General features: G+C 35.8%; 1 protein-coding gene across 3 annotated transcripts; it reads left to right on the forward strand.

Moving 5' to 3' along the window:
• The first annotated feature begins 15,213 nt into the window (after positions 1 to 15,213).
• On the forward strand, positions 15,214 to 21,264 carry LOC107867558 (sulfate transporter 1.3). Of its 3 annotated transcripts, none has more exons than XM_016713848.2 (14): positions 15,214 to 15,559; positions 17,511 to 17,865; positions 17,958 to 18,006; positions 18,091 to 18,298; positions 18,448 to 18,622; positions 18,716 to 18,781; positions 18,865 to 18,978; positions 19,102 to 19,218; positions 19,309 to 19,435; positions 19,610 to 19,896; positions 19,988 to 20,178; positions 20,322 to 20,407; positions 20,513 to 20,589; positions 20,702 to 21,264. In XM_016713848.2, the coding sequence occupies exons 2-14, from the start codon at positions 17,536 to 17,538 to the stop codon at positions 20,855 to 20,857; spliced, it is 1,983 nt and encodes a 660-aa protein (XP_016569334.1). In that variant the 5' UTR covers positions 15,214 to 15,559; positions 17,511 to 17,535; the 3' UTR covers positions 20,858 to 21,264. The 3 variants fall into 3 exon arrangements, with proteins under 3 accessions (XP_016569334.1, XP_047266879.1, XP_016569335.1); XM_047410923.1 differs by lacking the exon at positions 15,214 to 15,559 and adding an exon at positions 16,650 to 17,193; XM_016713849.2 differs by lacking the exon at positions 15,214 to 15,559 and adding an exon at positions 16,651 to 17,147.

The raw sequence follows: 21,264 nt of genomic DNA on the forward strand, positions 1-21,264 counted from the left end.
CCCTCCTGAAGCATAGGGTGAATAAATGGAAAGTTAAAAAACAAGTTGAAGAAATTGAAAGTCAGCAGACCGCCTGAAGAATAGGGTGATGAAACTCAAGTCAAGATTCCAAAATAAGCTGCGTAGATAGGTTGTTGTAATTTCATTTATGTTTTTAAATTGAAATTTTTATTTTTGATGTAATGACAGAGCTGCGGACCAGAACCTCGATGGAACCTCACTCGACTCTCCACCTAGGTATTGTCCTTTTTCTTTCAAATTCTTTGAAATACCCATGACATGACTCCCTCACAACTTGGGTAGGTAAGATGTCTTAAGTCAAGACCCGGTTGTCCTTCTTTCTTCTGTTTCTCTCTTTGAATAATGGTCGGTTCAAAATTTTGACTTGTTGTCTACTTCTTTGTCTGAAAACACTTTGTGTTTACATTCACAGGGGGCATGATGTAGACACCTAATTTTGTCCCTCCCCGAAAGCATTTTTATCATTTTTATCTCGTCTTATCATGTACCCTCAACCATGTAATCATCCCTCTATAAAATGACAAAAAATAACAAATCCCTAACCACACCATACCCTATGTACCCCTTTACTTTTTTTTCTATTGGTGACAAACCTATAACCAAATAAATATCACACCATAACAAAAGGAGAAGGGCCCATAGAATAGTCTTGAGGAACAATTCTTCACCAACCTTGACAATACACTATATTCCAATAACAGAAGGGGCCCACAGGAGTAACAATATTTATTTTTAGCACTCACAACAGAAGGATCTTCCTTTTCTTTTATATTCATACACACAGAGACCATCTCTACTCACCTACACAGACATATACACACAGATCTGGGAGAATTAGGCAAAAGGAGGAAAATCCCTTTTTTTCCTCATCAACATGCAGACCTCCACGCTCACACACTCAAGATCACACGATATACACATCTCATACACACGAAAAGGGGGGAATTTTGGGACCATCTTCATCTTTTCCTTTTTTGGATCTTCACAACATACTGACCAGCACATACATACACCATACGGGTTCCATTATCGAGAGAAGGAGTGAGGATAAAATCACAAAATAAAAATGAAAAAGAAGAAGCACGATCTTGATTTTTTTTCTTTCAGGCGCACATCACTGACCACTACCATTCACATACATATGCAGTGAGATCGAGATCGTGAGGGAGAGAAAGAGAGGTAAGAGAGGAACCAAGCGAGAGAGATAAAGAAAAAAAGATGAAATCCGACCCATTTTTTAGTTAAATCTCATCGAAAGTTCAAAACTCAACTGAAAATAGTACTACCGACTCCATTCCAATCCGAAATCACATCACAGTTACTCTCTTCCTGTTTTCAGTTAAATCCCATCAAAAAATTGATCCAGAGCTTAGAAATCCGAAATGGGTCTATCGAGGTTGGAATTTAGTTTATGATTGAGGTTCGTATCGGGGGTTTCGGACACGGTGTTGTCTCCGATATATCGAAAGCGACATTAAGGTCCAATTGTCATCTCGTTCTCTATTAATTCCTAATTGTTTGATATTTTTTCTTGTTGAATTCATTAGGTGTGGATTTTGTTTTGTTGATGTATTTTTTATCACCATGAATAATTGTTGATATCGATTTGTTGATCCTTCAACGAAATTGGTTAATCATGTGATGTTAAAACAGAATTTGGGGGTGAGAATTGAAAATTGAAAAAAAGGATAGATTCGATTTAATTTTGATTTATTGTTGATATGAATCGTGATAGATTTATGATGTGTTGAAAAGGATAGGCAATATAGGTTCGGGTAGGCAAATTTTAGAACTGGTTGTTTTGGTTGAATATTGGAATGTGCGTGTGAATGTTTCTTTCTAGTTTATCATATTTAATTCAAATGTATTTATTTAGCCGGGGAATTTTCCGAGACACATTGTATTTATTCACTGGAGAATTCCCCGACGTACTATGTTGGCGGAAGACATTCGTGATGAAGGCCTGAGGCATTGGGTAAAGCACGGGAGCATAGTTAGGATTAGTGTAGGTTAGATAGGATTTGTTTTTTTGTATTTTTATTTATTTTGGACTGTATAATCGGACTGAACACTGAATTTTGAATTGTTTTGTTTGGTGTGTTTGATTGATTGTAATTTGTGTTTCTTTGTGTAGTTTATATATTTGTAATGTCAAATTATCTGATACACTCCATCAAGCAACCGTGGTCGAACCATGAGATCGAGAGGTGCCTAACACCTTCCCCTCGGTGAACAGAATTCCTTAGTTGGAATCTCTATTCGCGGATCAGTTATAGAGTCAAAATCATTTTGAAAAGGATTTTCAAAGGTGGCTTAGCACACCAGATTATGCCAAGTGGCGACTTTGAGTTTGGAATATAAGAAGTCCTTTTCGTAATAAATCTTCACTTTTGTCACTTTAATAATAAAAACCCTTTCGAAACTTAAAATCCTTTTGGAGTTAAAAAAAAAGAGGGCGTGACAAATATCCCCAGAACTCGATAGCATTGAAATTAAAACACAGCAAACCTTGAAAGCATGATAACTAGCCACTTTGTCACAATTCATCCATTGAGGCATTTTATCAAACATATATGGTATAAACTTGTATACATGCTAACATGTTATGATTTCTCTATTTAACCCATATGAACATTTTATCAAACATACATGGTATAAAATTTTATACGTGCTAACATGTTATGATTTCTCTAGTCAACCCACATGAACATTTTATCAAACACTTGGGAGCATAATTCATGCACATAATGATAGTAAATATGTAAGCATCATGACTACAATCCAAGCTCACAATTTCAAGGGACTTTTAATATAAATCCATATGACTATACATAGGTTAATTACTTCACATGAATCTTGTCATAAAACATGGATTAGAAACCCAAATAACATCATAATCATGAATACAATCAAATCCAACATGAACTTTATGAAAGCAATCTTCTTGTAGTTTAAAAGAGGTTCTTGAACTCCAAGGGCGAAAGAAAACCCTTGGATGAACACTTAAAATACCTTGATTGTTAATTTCGTGGATATTAGGGTGAGTTCATGAGACTTGATTCTTGAACTTGATGAAGCTAGGGCTTGTTCTTGAGAGGATTTTGTGAAAAAGATGAGGAAATATGCTATTTGGGGCTTTAATCCCATGTTATGGACCTATTGGGTGAATGAAAAATGACCTATTTGCCCTTAGCTAAAATTGTCTAAGTCTGGGACCTCTTTTGGGCATGCTTTATAGGACTCAAACATCTAGGATTCTGCGGGGTCTTACAATATCTCCCCCTTGGGAACATTTGTCCTCGAATAAGACTGACAAAGCTGAGAATGTTGATAGATTGAATTTATACACTGAACAATGCACAACTGAAGCATGATTACATGACTAAAACTATTAATATACTGAGTTATCATACTGAACATGCATAACTAAAGCATGACTGAGTTTTGAAGACATGACGCATGACTCAGCTGTTTCATGAAGGTATGCATGATATGAGGATGTTATGCAACTGAACCGTACAGAGTTATAAAGAAAATCTGAGCAAACTCAAGGAAAACTATTACCTTGAACTGAGTTTGAGTTTGCATAAAAGAGATGAGGATACTTGGTCTGCATATCTGCTTCTATTTCCCAAGTAGCTCCCTCAACGGACTGATTCTGCTAAAAAACTTTGACTTGAGAAACCTTTTTGTTCCTCAGTCAGTGAACCTAAAAATCAAGAATTTCGACTGGAACATCCTCATAAAAGAGACTGTTCTAAACATCTATACCCTCTATAGGGACTACAGCTACTGGGTTACCTATGCACTCCTTTAGTAAGGAAGCATGAAACACTGGATGTACTAAAGCTAAGTTTAAAGGTAACTCAAGCTCGTAAGCTACCTTTTCAAAATGGCTGATAATTCAGTAAGGACCGACATATCGGGGACTGAGTTTCCCCTTCTTGCAAAACCACTTCACTTCTTTCATAAGTGAGATTTTCAAATACACACAATCACCAATCTCAAACTCTTGATCTTTTCTTCGCACATCTGCATATGATTTCTGTTGGCTTTAAGCTATCTTAAGCCTTTACCTGATCAACTGAAATTTTTCTAAGGCATCAAATACCAAGTCAGGCCCTACCACTATGACCTCACCCACTTCAAATCAACCAATGGGAGATCTACATCTCCTCTCATAAAGTGCCTCAAACGGAGCCATCTAAATGTTGGAATGATAGTTGTTATTATACACGAACTCAATCAAGGGCAAATGGTCATCCCAACTGCCCTTAAAGTCAATGGAATACAATCTTAGCATATCTCCTAAAGTCTAAATAGTCCTTTCTGCTTGACCATCTGTCTGAGGGTGGAAGGTTGTACTGAGGTAAACTTGGGTACCAAGACCCTTTGGGAATGCTTTCCAAAAATAAGAGGTGAACTGCGTACCTCTGTCTGAAATGATGGACAACGAAACTCCGTGTAATTTGACCAACTCTCTAACATAGAGCTTGGTATAATCTTCGACTTAATAAGAGGTGTGAATTGGTAAGAAGTGGGCTGATTTGGTCATCCTATCCATAATGACCTAAATCGAATCATGCTGGTGGTGAGTATGGGGCAAGCCCATCACAAAATCCATGTTCACCTCTTCCCACTTCCAAGTGGAAATACTGAACTCCTGCATAGGTCCACTAGGCTTTTGATGCTTGATCTTAACCTGCTGACATGTCGAGCACTTAGCTACAAACTTTGCAATGTCTCTCTTTATCTCACTCTACCAATAAATTTCTTATAATTCGTGGTACATCTTAGTGGCCCCTGGGTGAATCAAGTAGTGCGCACCATGCACTTCTGTAAGAATCCGTTGTCTCACACCATCCATATATGGCACACATAACTAACCCTGATAACGCAACACACCATCTCCCCCTTGGGAAAAAACCTTTACTCTCTAATCTCTGACTGACTCTTTCAGTTTAACTAAACTGGGATCCCTATAGTATTTTTCTTTTACTTTGGAAACCAAAGATGATTCCAAACTATTCTGCACCCATACGCTACCCTCCGCTGAATCAACTAAGCGAACACCTAGTCGGGAAATCTGATGAACTTCCTGAACTAACTTCTTCTTACCATCCTCAACGTGAGCAACACTACCCATAGACATCCTACTGAGAATATCAGTCATTATATTGGCCTTTTCCGGATGATACAGAACACTCATGTCATAGTATTTCAACAACTCTAACCACCTTCTTTGATATAGGTTTAGGTCTTTCTAAGAAAATACATACTGCAGGATTTATGGTCTGTGAACACATCAACAGGCACCCCATACAGATAGTGCCTCAAAATATTTAAGGCAAACACTACAACTGTTAATTCAAGATCATGGGTAGGGTAATTCTTTTCATGGGTTTTAAGTTGTCTAGAGGCATAGGCTATGACCTTACCCCTCTGCACCAAAACACACCCCGACCCAACTCTGGAAGCATCACAATATACCACAAACCCATCTGAACCATCTGGTAAAGTCAAAACTGAGGTTGTAGTGAGTCGAGTCTTCAACTCCTGAAAACTCTTCTCACAAGAATCTGACCACTGGAACTTGACTTTCTTCTGAATCAATCTGAACATGGGGTATGCAATAGACGAAGATCCCTTAACAAACTGTCGGTAATAGCCAACCAAACCCAAGAAACTCCTGTTATCTAACGGAGAGATGGATCTAGGCCAGCTCCTTACTACTTTGATCTTTTGGGGATTAACTCTAATACTATCACAGGAAACTATATGACCGAGGAAAGTTACTACCTTAGCCAAAATTCACATTTACTAAATTTGGCGAACAACTGATGGGCTCTAAGAGTTTGTAATACTATTTGAGATGGTCTGCATGATCACTTTCACTGCGGGAGTAGACAAGAATATCATCAATAAATACTATAATAAACATGTCCAGTACTGCTTGAACACACAGTTCATCAAGTCCATGAAAACTGTTGGGGCATTGGTAAGACCAAATGACATGACTAAGAATTTGAAGTAACCATACCGAGTTCTCAAAGCTATTTTAGGAATGTCACATTCTCTGACTCTAAGCTGATGGTAGCCTAATCTCAGGTCTATCTTAGAAAAATAACTGGCACCCTGAAGTTGGTCAAATAAGTCATCAATTCTGGAAAGTGAATATTTGTTCTTGACCGTGACTTTGTTCAAGTGACGGTAGTCAATACACATTCTGAGAGAACCGTCTTTCTTATGCACGAATAGAACTAGTGTACCCCAAGGGGATACGTTGGGTCTGATGAATCCCTTATTTAGGAGATCCTTCAACTGTTATTTTAACTCTATGAGTTCTGCTGGAGCCATTCTATATGGTGGGATAGAGATAGGCTGAGTATCAGGGAGAAGGTTTATTTCGAAGTTAATTTTCCTCTTAGGAAGAACATCGGGAAGGTCTTCAGAAAATACATCTGAGAATCCACATACTACTAGAACTGACTCAAGACTATGAGTCTCGAAACTAGAATCCTTAACTCGAACCAAATGGAAGACACACCCCTTGATATCATTTTCCTCACCCTTAGGTAGAAAACAAGCTGAACCTTAAGGGGCCATTTGATTTAAGGTACAAAAATAAATAATTTCGGGATAAAATAATAATCCCAGGATAAAAATTTTAATGCATGTTTGGATGGAAATATTAGGAATAACTTATTCCGGGACTAATAAATAGTACCGGGATAAGTTATCCACCCATTTGGTGGGATAACAAACTCATCATTATTTATCTTTGGGATAAAATTAGAAAAAGACACAATTGCCCTCCAAATTCTTAGATTATCACTTTATATATATATATATATATATATATATATATATATATATATATAACCTTATTTTTATATATTACCTTATTTTTCTTATATAAAATATAAGGTATTTTAATAAAATCATGGACAAGTTATTAAAGTATGTTGACATTCCCTTTCTAATTTAATACATGCTTAATTATTAAATTAAAAATATTTGTGTATTTAGCTAAAAATATTTGAAAGTTTAATTTATTTTTTTTAAAATATAATTTGACTCTCCAAATATTAGTGATACTAAATAATGAAAAATGAGAGTAATTCTTTTTCACATTTTTTTATGATGAATTTTTTTAACAAAAAATGAGATTATCAATATTTTATGAAATTTAGAACAAAATAAGTAATTTAACATGAAATATTAGAGATTCATATACATTTAAGAAATATTTTATTTATGAATATATGATACATTAAATTTATTTGAATAATTATTATGTTTATTTATATATTTTAATTTCTCTAAAAAATAATAAAAATATCGAATCCATCGTTGAATTGAATATTTTAAATTAAATAATTTTTTAATCACTTAAAAATTGATATTGTATATATCAACTAAATGAATTTTAATATTCTATATTATATGAGTGATACGTGTTTAAATGAAGAGACATAAACAACAAATCCTCTTTTACTTTAACAAACTTAAGTTGAAAGGCTTTATTTCAAACTAAATTTAAACAAACACGGCATAATCATGGGAAAACACACGCAAAAAAATTAAAGTTAAATAAAATGAAAGTTTTATTCTTAAAATACACATGATATAATTATGAAAATGCACAGACAAAAAAAAATTAAGCTAACTAAGATAGAAGTTTTATTTTTAAGGATAAATATTTAAAGCTTGAAAAGAAATATATATATATATATATATATATATATATATATAAGTCAATAAGGTGGAGGGTATTTTGTTAATCAATTAATTTATTCTGAGAAATTATACCATGTGTATTACTTTGAATACAACAAACCAAACACTCAATAAAAAATAATCCTAGTATAACTTATCCCATCATAACTTATCCTAGAATAACTAATCCTAGTATAACTACATTCCCAACCAAACGACCCCTAAGTGCTGAGGTACTACCCCTCCATTTAAGGACAGGTTCATTTGGAAACTGAAAATGGACAATTTTATTTCTGCAGTCAACTGAAGCATAGCATGAATGAAGCCAATCCATGCCAAGAATGACATCAAAATCTATCACCATCTCTAATTCTACTAAGTCTGCTGAAGTGGCTTTCTGAGATACCATAATTGGACAGTTCCTGTATACCCGTCGGGCTATGATAGATTTACCTACTGGGGTAGAGACTGAGAAGGGCTCTTCTAGGATTTCGAGACTGACTCCAAAGTCAACAACTATATAAGGAGTTACAAAGGACAAAGAAGATCTTAGATCTAGCAAAGCATAAACATGTAAATGATAAACTTGTAACGTACCAGTAACCACATCAGGAGAACTTTCCTAATCCTGTCGGGACTGAAGTGCATAGAGTCTATTTGGGCATTTCCCACTGATTGCACTAGAAATGCCACCCTACTGATTTGGGCGATCGGACTGAGCTGAAGGACGATTATACTGACCTTGAGAACCTGACTGAGGACAATCTCCAATTCTATGTCCTGGCTTTCCACATCTGAAACACACATCACTGTCAGCTTTGCAAACACCCTGATGGTTTTTTTCATACTTGTGGCAAAGAGAATTTATCCGGGCACTGCTAACAATACCCTGGGGCTTAGGGCCTAGTGCCCTATTCTTATTGTCGTCTCTAAATTTCGGCACTGGAGCACTGGCTGAGGACAGAGCTGGAACTAAAGATTTTAGGCAGAGCTGAGAATAATTTCCACCCTCTGACTTAGGCTGAGCAAAGTTAAAGCTACCTGTTCTAGACCTCTTTTTCTCCCTCTCCTTCTCCTTATTCTTATCCTCTTTTATCTGCTGAGCATGGACCATGAGCCTGGATATGTCCATCTTCTTAATCAGAATTGTAGTGCTACACTCCTTGACCACACTATTATACACACCGGACACAAACTTACTCATCTTTAATCTGCTATCCGCTACCATATAAGGGGCATATCTGGCTAACTGAGTAAACTTGAAAAATACTCTTTCACTGTCATGTTGCCTTGTTTCATATTAAAAACTCTAAAACCTTCCCATCTCTTGACTCTAGTGGGAAGAACCTATCAAGAAAAGTAGTAGCAAACTCCTCCCATTCTATGGGCCCTGCATCAGCGACCCTCTCTGCCTTTTACTGCTTGAACCATAAGTGAGTCACGTCCTACAACTGATATGCGGCCAACTCAACACTCTCACTAGCATTCACCCCCATAATATCTGTGACTTTCTGCACCTGATCAAGGAATTTTTATGGGTTCTCTTCATACTTAGACTCGTTAAATAATTTAGGATTCATTCGGGTAAAGTCCTGAATTCTAGATGCAGCAATATTGTCCACTAGGTCAGCCTGGATGGCAGCTGGACATTCATTCTGGGCTACCACAGAATGAGCTAGAGTGGTGAAAGCTGCTTTGAATTCGGCATGGGAAACATGCTCATCTAGGGGATCTGGCTGGGTGTGCGGAGGTGCTGGCTGATTCCTAGTCCTTCTTCCGTTGGTCCTTTTGGGAGGCATATTCTGTAGGCGAAATGAAAAAAGAATTAGACTAAGAGTTTAACATAATCTCATGCTCTCTCACACAATATAAATACTGAAAGAAAGGAACTTGTTCCTAAACTGCCTCATAGCCTCTTGTCTATAAGTGTGGCATGCTACACACCCATGCACAAGACTCTACTAAGAGCGGCTTTCAGACTCCTTAGGACTCTGTTGAACCTTAGAATCTGATACCAAGTTTGTAATGCCCCGAGTCTGCACCTCAAACGTCACACGATACTCATAATCTTGAAGGACCACAAGCTAACCCATGACTGGCACCTTCTATAATAATTGAGTAACAATACTGTAATAATGTGGAAATTAGGCTGGAACTGCCATAAGTTTCATAACTTAAATCAAATAGTGGTAAATAAATACTGAAAGCTGAGTATCTGTCTGACATAATCTAGTCTAAAAGCCTCTATAGATGGAGTTGATGGGACAAGTCCTCAACTAACTCTGACTAATGAAAATATACTAAAATAACAACTCTGTCCTCAGACTATGAGGACTCACCACTAAGTATGTTGCTGATAATCTGGGTTGCTAAGTACGATTAGGAGCTCGTGCGTCCAAACCTATGATATAAGACATCATAGCACAAAACAATGGTACACAACATTACTTTAAATGTACTGGTATGCTAAGTGAGATAAGGATGAATGCATGGGTTTATATGCATGAACAATACTGGCTGAGTAACATAAATATAACTGAATGAGAGTACATATATATATATGAAACTGCTGTAAATACTGATTATGCAATACTAATGTATACTATAAATGAGATCATATTAACACTGGGTACTGAGTTCTGATAACTGAATGACTGATATCTGAGTTCACTGATAACTGTATTACTGTTAGCTGGGTGACTGCTTCTGACAGTCCTAATTTTACAGAACTAAACTGAGTTCTATACTGAACTGGGTGACTGTTTCTGACAGTCCTGATGTCGTAAAACTTAAATGAGTTCTATGCTGAGACTAAAACTAAAATATAAGAGGTAATCATCTAACCGACATGCCCCTCTCTGAACTGATTGGGATCCAACCTGTAACCCCAATTGAAAGGGTGTCAGTACTGTGCTACAGGTAAATACAAGCTATTGAGTCACCCTCATCTGGTAGGTGCTCTGAATAAGAATGATGGTACCCTCAACTGGCAGGTAAGACACCTCATCAACTCACAACTGGTAGGTTAATGTCTCAACCTACGCTGGTTATGTAGTTCTGGAATGCAAGACTGCTTCTAAGGATTACACCCTCTACTGGCAAGTAAGTCCTTATCCTTGGGCTCACTCGGTGCTGAATCCTACTCCCAACTGAAATAGACACTGAACTGATTTCTAAACTGTACTAGGCTGGACTAAGCTGTTACTGATCATGCTAACTGACTGAACTGGACTGAGTTCACTAAGTTCTGTTAACTGACTGAATACACTGAGTTCTGTAACTGATTGAATACTACTGTATATGAAATCACTGAGACTATTCTATAGCTACTGAAACTCTAAGTAAACAGCTAGATTTTGGGTATTGATTACCCCCAGGACTCGATGGCATTGAAAGTAAAACATAGCAAACCTTGAATGCATGATAACTAACCACTTTATCACAATTCATCCATTGAGGAATTTTATCAAACATACATGGTATAAACTTGTACACATGCTAACATGTTATGATTTCTCTATTCAACCCACATGAATATTTTATCAAACATATATGGTATAAACTTATAAACATGCTAACATGTTAATATTTATGTATTCAACCCACATGAACATTTTATCAAACACTTACGGAGTATAATTCATACACATAATGATAATAAATATGTAAGCATCATGACTACAATCCAAACTCACAATTTCAAGGGACTTTTAACATAAATCCACAAGACTATACATAGGTTAATTACTTCACATGAATCTTGTCATAAAAAATGGATTAGAAACCTAAATAACATCATAATTATGAATACAACCAAATTCAACAAGAAATTCATGAAAGCAATCATCTTATAGTTTAAAAGAGGTTCTTGAACTCCAAGGGAGAAAGAAAACCTTTGGATGAATACCTAACATACCTTGATTGTTAATTTCGTGGAGATTGAGGTGAGTTCTTGAGACTTGATTCTTGAACTTGATGAAGATAGGGCTTGTTCTTGAGAGGATTTTGTGAAAAGGATGAGCAATTATGCTATTTGGGGCTTTAATCTCGTGTTATGGACCTATTGGGTGAAGGAAAAATGACCCATTTGCCCTTAAAAATACGGAACAAAATTATAGAATTTACCCGAACCAGACTAGCCAGGGCGTCGCGGGATCTAGAGCGCTGCTCTGGGCAGGATGTCGTGGTCTGCATCGCGAGCTCCCCCCAACACCAAACTAGGTAGGGCGTTGCAGGATAATCGCCCCAAGACACTATTTTGGAGTTTCAAACACGCCCTTACGCTTGTCCAAAAATTCTGAAACTCACCCGAGATGTACTATTGACTTCCCCGATCATGAATCAACTTAAAAACTAACTTTTTGAGGTCAAGAAGGTCGTAAATAAATTCTTCAAAGTTTGAGGGCTTTAGAAATGCCTAAGTCCTAACACTTAGCTGAAATTGTCTAAGTCTAGGACCTCTTTTGGGCATGCTTTAAAGGACTCAAATTTCTAGGATTCTGCAGGGTCTTACAAAGGACTGCTATCAATAACATCATCTCTAAATCTTCTTCCAGGTGTTGAAACACCATCCATCTTCAAGAACCTACCATCATCTTTCCCTTGTTCTAAACTCAACCCCAATGAAAATGAACTACTACCACCACTACCCCCTACATGATGGAATCCCTACCCCCACCCCCAAGAACACCTAGTCCAACACCAAGACCAACTTCACTAAACTGCCCTGACTTATCATCGGTGTTTAATTGGAGCATCATCGCCGAGGGTATAGCTCTGGGATCGTTTCCCTCCAAATTGGGTTCAGCTCCATTGTATGCAGGGAATCCCAAGATTTTTTCAAAGAAATCATCTGATGGTCCCTCTGAAAGGTTGTTAGCCATGCTATCAACTGAAAATGATTTAATGTATCTTGGATTGGACCACCTTAATTTCTCTGAAAAAACATTAATTAAAGGGACAATACTAAGTATTTAGTACTAAAGTATTTTTGTAAGTAAAAATACAGCACTTCTTGATATATTAGACACCTATTTCTAGGCCACTAAAGGTAAAAAGAAGAGGAAACAAAGGCAGGTAAATTCAACACACAGATTATAACAGAGTTCGAGTAAATAATCAAAATACACTTCAAATTGTGAATATTTTAATGTACCAAAAACGATTTCGAACAAAATGTTGAAATCAACTTAATTTGCTGATAGATATATACGAAATCAAGTTTGGAATTCAATACATGTATCAGCAAACTGAAAGTAGCATCTTTATCATGAAAATTTATAAACTGCACAAAGAAGAATATACCAATTTAAGTTAGAATTTTCCTTACAAAATTACAAATAAAAAGTATAAACTTCAGAAGTCTTCTCCACTTTTTTCATAATATAAGCCTTCTCAGTTAAATAATTTTCAGAGAAATATGCTAACACAACACATTTTTTATTGGTTAACTTTTAATAGAACACTGTAAAGAAACATATTGTCCTTTTTCTCGTCTAGTGATCCTATTCTTTGTCCACAATTTGAAAAGGTAGTTGCTATTGTGAAAATAATTCTAACACCAAATAAGCAAATGTGGCAAATTCAATGAGAGCAAAATTCAACAAAATTGGTGTCCATTTTCAATCCAAGATATATGTCCTTGTATGTAGCATAAAGTAGACAATAGCATGACAAAAGAAATCTCAATGACTAATATCCATACTATTAAGCTAAGCAATGAACTTGGTATTGATAGCTGCAGAAAAAAAGATATCAGACTTGTTGTAATTATCTTCCTTTGCCTGAGAATTTTGTCACACACACTAAGTTGGAACAACTGTGACCATCTCTAAATTCATTTCATTCTTGAAAGAGGAAAGCAAAATCAATTTTGGTTCATATGGGAAGTTGGTGTCCGAAAAACTAGTGGTATCTGAAAAACTGGCTTACCACATGGAGAAAATTGCTTAACCATTTGTTAGAACTCTGCTAGTGTGGGAGGAAATTTGGTTATGGCACAGAAGAAATGTGGGAGAAAATTTGGTTATGACCCAAAACAATGGTTTTCCTTCGAATATCGCTACATTACTTTTTGGCCTTTGTGCTACCGTTAGCTTGAGCCATAATTAAGATCATAATCACTTTTTAACAACCAAAAGATTGGACTATGAAAATCAAAAAATGAATCTCAAATATCAAATCAGGACGGTGAACTAACCAAACGATATTATCAATCAAAATTCAAAAGTCAATCAAGTTTTTTATGATCATTAATACCTATGAAATTCAAAAAATGTAAACTAAACAAAGAAAAGAGAGAAGTGAATCAATTTCCAAACATCCATTTGTAAATCAAACAAAATTAGAAACATGCAAGTACAAAATCCTACAATAAAGTATTCAAAAATCACAAAATCTAAGAAATATCATATATGAACTGAAAACAATATATCCAAACGACATTGTAGGAGTAAAGTAGGTGTACTACCATCATCACATACCATAAAAACAGATCCATATAAAGAAAGAATCACCAATTCAAGTTCGAAAGAGAAAGGAATAGAGATTGAGCAGCTTGGGTCGGTTCAACTGGGAGAATTAGTTTACTGTTAGACCTTTTGATCATAAGATGCTATTTCAGTTCTTTACACGAGCATATAACATCATTATAGCCAATAAAACTGGGCCAGACAGAGAAAAGAGCTTAAAGGATTTTACTGTACATCCTAGATAGCTCTTTGGACTACCATCTGATGCAACATAGTCTAACACTTGTTAGTACAACTTTTATTTCTTTTGGTACAATTGGCCTATGCAGTGTTGGTCCTTTTGCTCTTGGCTTATATATAAGATTAATATTCATTATTGATACTAAATGTATTAGTGTTGTTGTATGTATGTGTACTGAATGTGTATCTATTATTGATAGTGCTACAATTCGTTGATAGAAATTGATACATTAGTTGCATACAATTGCATATATTTTATATCAAATACAGTCAGTTGCATACAATTGATACATTAGTTATAGATGATAATTTTTTAAACATAGGCTAGGCGCACTCTAATTTGTTGAAACAATGACTATTTTCTCAAAATTTCCCTATAAACAAATGCAGTTTGAGTGTTCCTTTCAGTTGGACTAGGCGCACTCCAATTTGCTGAAGCAATGACTATTTTCTTAAAAGTTTCCCTAAAAACAAATGCAGTCTTGAGTGTTCCTTTCAGTTGGACCTTCAAATTAGATCCTGATCTAATAGAAGTGGGCCCAGAGGTTCACAGTGGAAAGCCCAAATCCAGGTCCGCAATAAACCTCTTATTACCCTTTTAAACATAGGAATTTGGTCAAGTATCTCATGTTAATGAACATGGACAGCAACACAGTAAAGATTCACACATTATATAGGCCCTACACTTGAGGAAATTAATGTACCACAAGAATCGCTGAGAACTAATTAACAAAAAAGTAGGTGCAAACATTACTACTACTTCCTCCTTATATTACCCCACCTTTTTCACAAACAAGAAAGACACTACACATTTTTTTTTCTCATTACCTAATAATATTGTTTTTCTTGTTTACAAAATCACATGCATTCATCTAGACATCTTTCTTGATTGAAAATTTTCAACATTTTTGCATTTTTTTTTCTTTTTCTTCTTAATTTAATACATTGAACCTAGACATGATTTGAGATTGTTACTTGATTGGATTCTTGATCTTGAAGGGTCAATTTCATTTTATTTTTCTAAGTGTACTTTTTCTGTGTTTATTGGAATTCCTTTTTTTATGCCCAGAAGAAGTACGAGGATCATTAAGCGTGCGACAAAAAGTTAGGTAGTTATTTTAATCTCATTGTCTGTTTCTATATGTGTCTTTTTCTTGATATCTTCTGGTGTATCTTTATTTTATTGTTTTAAGTGTGCTTTTTTCTTAGAGCATTTTACACCTTCCTTTAGTTTCTTGTTTGTTTAATTAATTTAGTAGGTATCAACTAGGGTTGTGGTTAGAGGCGGAGCCAGGATTTTAAGTAGAAGGTTCAATAGTCAAAGAAAATTAAGTCGAAGGGGATTCAACCTACTATAATCACGTAAAAAATAATTTTAATCATGTATAAATAGTATATTTTTCCGTCGAAGGGGGTTCGGACAAACCTTAAAGAGGACTGGCTCCGCCTCTGGCTGTGGTGGAGGCTAAGTACTACTTCATCCTTAGCTAAAAGTCTCGCAATTTGGGTGCGGAGTCATCTTTATTAGGGATTGCTTTATCCTAATGTGGAATTTTCTGTCCGAATTTAGTCAATTTCAATGTAGGTACGGGACACCACTTGAAAAAAAATATTTGGTTCTGCATGGACCCTGACCAAAGTGGGGTTTGTTAGAATTGGCACTAATAATATGCCATTCCCCCATCAATGATATATATATATATATATATATATATGGAATGAGGTTATAATTTGGCCTTAGTCCTTTGACAAATAAAAAGAAAATGTATAGTGAAAATGTTGAGTTTTATTAATTTAATTTCACTATATTTGATTTTAGGATTATATTATTATCAGATTCCAATTCTTGTTAAGTGTGTAAAGAGTAAAAAATAATAATAAAAGAGGTGGAGTAACATTGTAATCAGTTGCATTAATGGAACCACTGTACTGAGATTTGTCACTTTTCTCTTTTTAAATTGATAAATTCGGAAAAAGTAAAATTTAAGGAGGTGGTTGGGGACTGGCTTTTAGTTATTTTGATTTATTATACCCTTCTTGTTTTGGAATTTAACTTTTTCCCTCATATAGTAAAGAAGAAAGGGAGTTGGGATGGAGAGTAGACATGAATAAAGGGAGTAATTTAAGCTAAGAAATTTATCATGCAAATAATTACTTGTAATATAATTGCAGAAAATAGTTGTGTGACCAACCAAACTGTTTTCTACTTTATTCTTTCTTTATGTGGATTCCTGCTTATATATTAGTTTATGCAAAAAATTAGCTAACTTCAACATGACAAGGTGTAAAAGGCCTTTTTAAGATGTCCACATCAAATGTTCCTTCTGATCTTGGAAATGGAGAAACATCACTATTTTTGAAATTCTGTATCCCGCCATTTGAAAAGACTATGCACTAAGCTCCCGTTATTCAGTGGATCAGGGAAGGACCAAACCACTTTGAGTTTACTGTATTGCTAAATATTTACCAGACAGAAAAGAATATATCCCTTGAAACGTTTAGCTGCTATTTTTTCATTTTTGTTTGTCAGTCTTGTCTTTAAAATCTATCATGTTCAACGTGCTTTCGAGAAATAATAATACGAGTCGCTAAAAATTCCAAACCTTGAAGCTCTAACTTTCTGATGATGTATATAAGTGACAAGCAAGAACTTTCCGATCAGTACTCTAAAATACGAGGTTTCAAAGTTATCTTATGGTAATATAGCTATCCTTCAGTTTCTGCATGCATGTAATTTGAAATGGTATGTGGTATATTGTCATTGATCCTTCTTTAGTGCCTTGATTGTTTTTTATCGTCATCTTTCTCTTATTAGTTGCTCTGAAGTTTTAGAGGATGTAGTACAGGATAATGCTAAGATTTGGAGGATTTGTTTAGTAGTTGAGTAGAAGCTATTAATTTGATCATATAACCTAATGCATTTGTTGATTTCGCTCAATAATAAGCTTGAATTGGAACTTATAAATGCATTTTATTGATTTGGCTCAATGACAAACTTGTGTTGGAACTTAATATTTCTCGTACTAATGTATTAGAAATTATATTACCTCTGTGTTACAGGTTAATTAGACCATTATAATCTAAGATGGGTCGATCTAGCGTTGAGGCAATAGATACAAAAGAAATGGACTACCGAAGTTTATCATCCTCGGAACACGAACAACCACCATACATGCACAAGGTTGGAGTTCCACCTAAACAGAACCTATTCGATGAATTTAAGACTAATGTGAAGGAAACATTGTTTTCAGATGATCCTCTACGTCCCTTTAAGGATCAGCCAAGGTCTCGTAAGTTTCTCCTTGGTTTGCAGGCGGTATTTCCCATACTAGATTGGGGTAAAAGCTATAATGTTTCCAAATTCAGAGGCGATCTTATTGCTGGTCTCACTATTGCAAGTCTCTGCATTCCTCAGGTATAGAACGTGCACACATGACTTGTGTAAATCAAATGAAGTTTGGAGTTTTACTTTTGATGAGCTTGATCATATTGCATCTGGTTTAACAGGACATTGGATATTCGAAGCTTGCAAACTTAGCTCCTCAGTATGGGCTATGTAAGCGTCAATTTTCTATTTAGTACATTTTAGTATTGTATCAAAAGAGCCTTTCTCATACTTGTTTTGCTTTAAATTTGCCAGACTCCAGTTTTGTTCCACCTTTGGTTTATGCCTTAATGGGTAGCTCGAGAGATATAGCCATAGGACCTGTTGCTGTTGTATCCCTATTGCTTGGGTCTCTCCTCAGCAGTGAAATCGATCCAACCAAAAATCCAATTGAATACAGGAGGCTTGCATTTACAGCTACCTTTTTTGCTGGCATTACCCAAGCTGCCCTTGGAATCCTAAGGTATAGAAGAATATTAAGGATTAAGAGCTTGTAGTTGTGCCCTTATATTTCGACTTCATCTTATTTGATGCAAAAAAATTTTGGTTTCTTTTTCTGTTACGACTTTCCAACAAACAGCTCGTTTTAATATTGTTTTGAATCCTTTGCAGATTAGGATTTTTAATTGACTTCCTATCACATGCTGCTATTGTTGGTTTCATGGGTGGTGCGGCCATCACTATTGCCCTCCAGCAACTTAAAGGTTTTCTTGGCATCAAGAAGTTTACTAAGAAAACTGATATCATTTCGGTGATGAAATCAGTATGGCATTCAGCCCACCATGGAGTAAGTTATCTTGCCCGTCTAGGCATCCTACCTAAGAGGTTTTATATGCATAAACGATAATAACGACACCTATTTTTGACAAAAAACTTGCAGTGGAACTGGCCGACAATTCTCATTGGAGCAATCTTTTTAACGTTCCTTTTGTTCGCGAAGTACGCTGTAAGACTTCTAACTTTTGTCTATAATTGAACCTAAAGTATTTGGTAGCTTCTTGTTGATTCTTAAATGACTTTGAAAATCAGGGAAAGAAGCATAAAAAGCTCTTTTGGGTACCTGCAATTGCTCCTCTAATCTCTGTCGTTCTTTCCACCTTCTTTGTCTACATAACCCATGCTGAAAAACTAGGAGTAGAGATTGTAAGTGCTTTCGTTAGTTGCTTCGTGGCATTATTTAATTTTTTTCTTGTGTAAGTTTCTGGTATCACTCAGCTTGAACATAGTGAAATAATATTTCATGTAATTCTGTAATGACCTTACCAGGTGAGACACATTGAGAAAGGAATCAATCCTCCTTCTGTCGAGGAAATATATTTCACCGGCAATTATCTCCTAAAAGGGATCAAGATTGGTATTGTATCTGGCATGATCGCTTTGACGGTAAGAAAGTTGGTATATTAAATGTTGAAACATGGCAAGACTTCTAGGTTCGTCTACTCAATTGTGATACTTTTATCTTTTTGTTCATAGGAAGCTGTTGCAATCGGAAGATCATTTGCTTCAATGAAAGACTATCAGTTGGATGGAAACAAAGAAATGGTGGCACTTGGAACAATGAATGTTGTTGGCTCCATGACATCATGCTATGTGACAACAGGTAGAAAAAATGAATAAAGTACTCATAAAACATATAAAATTTAACAATCACTTCAAATCAAATGTTGATTGATCTGCTAATGTGTTTCGTCATGTTTTATAATTAAGACAAACAAATGCTCCTTGTGCTTTTCTCTTGGCATTCTGTAACTAGTTGATCAATTTGCTCTTGCAGGTTCCTTCTCTCGTTCAGCAGTAAATTGCATGTCTGGATGCCAAACTGCAGTTTCCAACATTGTTATGTCTATTGTTGTGTTCCTGACATTGTTGTTCTTAACCCCTCTTTTTGAGTACACTCCGAATGCAATCCTCTCTGCCATCATTATCTCTGCTGTCGTTGGATTAATAGACTATGAAGCAACAATTTTGATTTGGAAGATCGACAAATTTGATTTTGTTGCTTGCATGGGAGCATTTTTTGGTGTGGTTTTCGCCTCTGTCGAGATAGGCCTTATAATTGCTGTAAGCATTTCTCTTAGCATACTCAACAATTTCATTAGGGAAAGCTGCAATAGTTCAATGATTGGATATCGTTGTTTTTATTATTAAATAGGTCTCCATATCATTTGCTAAGATTCTCCTCCAAGTCACAAGACCCCGAACAGCTCTTCTTGGAAAGATCCCTAGGACAAATGTATATAGGAACATTCAACAATATCCCGAGGCAACACAAGTTCCCGGTGTACTAATTGTGAGAGTTGATTCTGCGATCTACTTTTCAAATTCTAACTACATGAAAGAGAGGTAAGACATAATTTCTTCCATCTTTAATAGGAGTTGATGTGATAGTTATTTCAGTTTTCAACTGACAACATGATAACATGAAGTAATTCTGGCTTCATATTGGCTAAAAGGGTCTAAAATATGAGAATGAACTTGTTTTCCAGGATATTGAGATGGCTAACGGATGAGGACGAGCAACTAGAATCCAATAACCAACCTAAAATTCAGTTCTTGATAGTTGACATGTCACGTAAGTGGAGAAAATGGTTACCTTTTTCTTTAAAAATTTCAAGCAAATATGAGAACAGCAGAAGCAAATGACACTTATCTCGTATTTCTCACTTACTCTTTGCAGCTGTGACTGACATTGACACTAGCGGCATCCATGCATTTGAAGAGTTGCACAGCAGCCTACAAAAGAGAGAGGTTCAGGTAATTTTCATAAACCTGATAATTTAACCCCAAACATAGTATATCTGAACCAAAAACAAGTTCAAATGTGATGGAAATCTTACCCTTTGTGTGTGTGTGTGTGTATGAACAGCTTGTTCTCTCGAATCCTGGAAGAGTAGTGGTTGACAAGCTGCATGCATCTGATCTCGTGAATCAAATTGGCGAGGACAAGATCTTTCTCACCGTCTCAGATGCTGTCCTGACCTGTTGCTCAAAGTCCCCTAAGTCCCCGGAAGATGTAGTCTAAAGTTGTAATTGTAATACACCATGGAAACTCACCTATGCTTGAACGTCCAGACATATATAGCCGAGAGAAGTTGTCTAATGTCGACTTGGAGAAAGAAAAATCAGCCAATAGAACGAACTTGCATATATATTTTAATGTAGAATGAGTAGACGAGATGACCTTGGGAAAAATGGTCCATAAGCCAATTGGGTTGTTAGAGTTGTCTGTATGTTAGATTTGTTAACTACCTGTTGGATTGTATAGGTCAAAACTTTCTTCTCGATGAGGCTTTGTTGAAATTAAGCAATGTTGAACTTACCAGGTATATATGCATGTGATTCCAGTATACCATTCACCGTGAATGGTATACCAAGAATGTGTTTGTCAATGAATCAATTAAATGGGGCTCAAACAAATTTACTTGGGGA

The sequence above is a fragment of the Capsicum annuum genome, chromosome 4, assembly GCF_002878395.1.
Source record: "Capsicum annuum cultivar UCD-10X-F1 chromosome 4, UCD10Xv1.1, whole genome shotgun sequence".
NCBI lineage: Eukaryota > Viridiplantae > Streptophyta > Magnoliopsida > Solanales > Solanaceae > Capsicum > Capsicum annuum.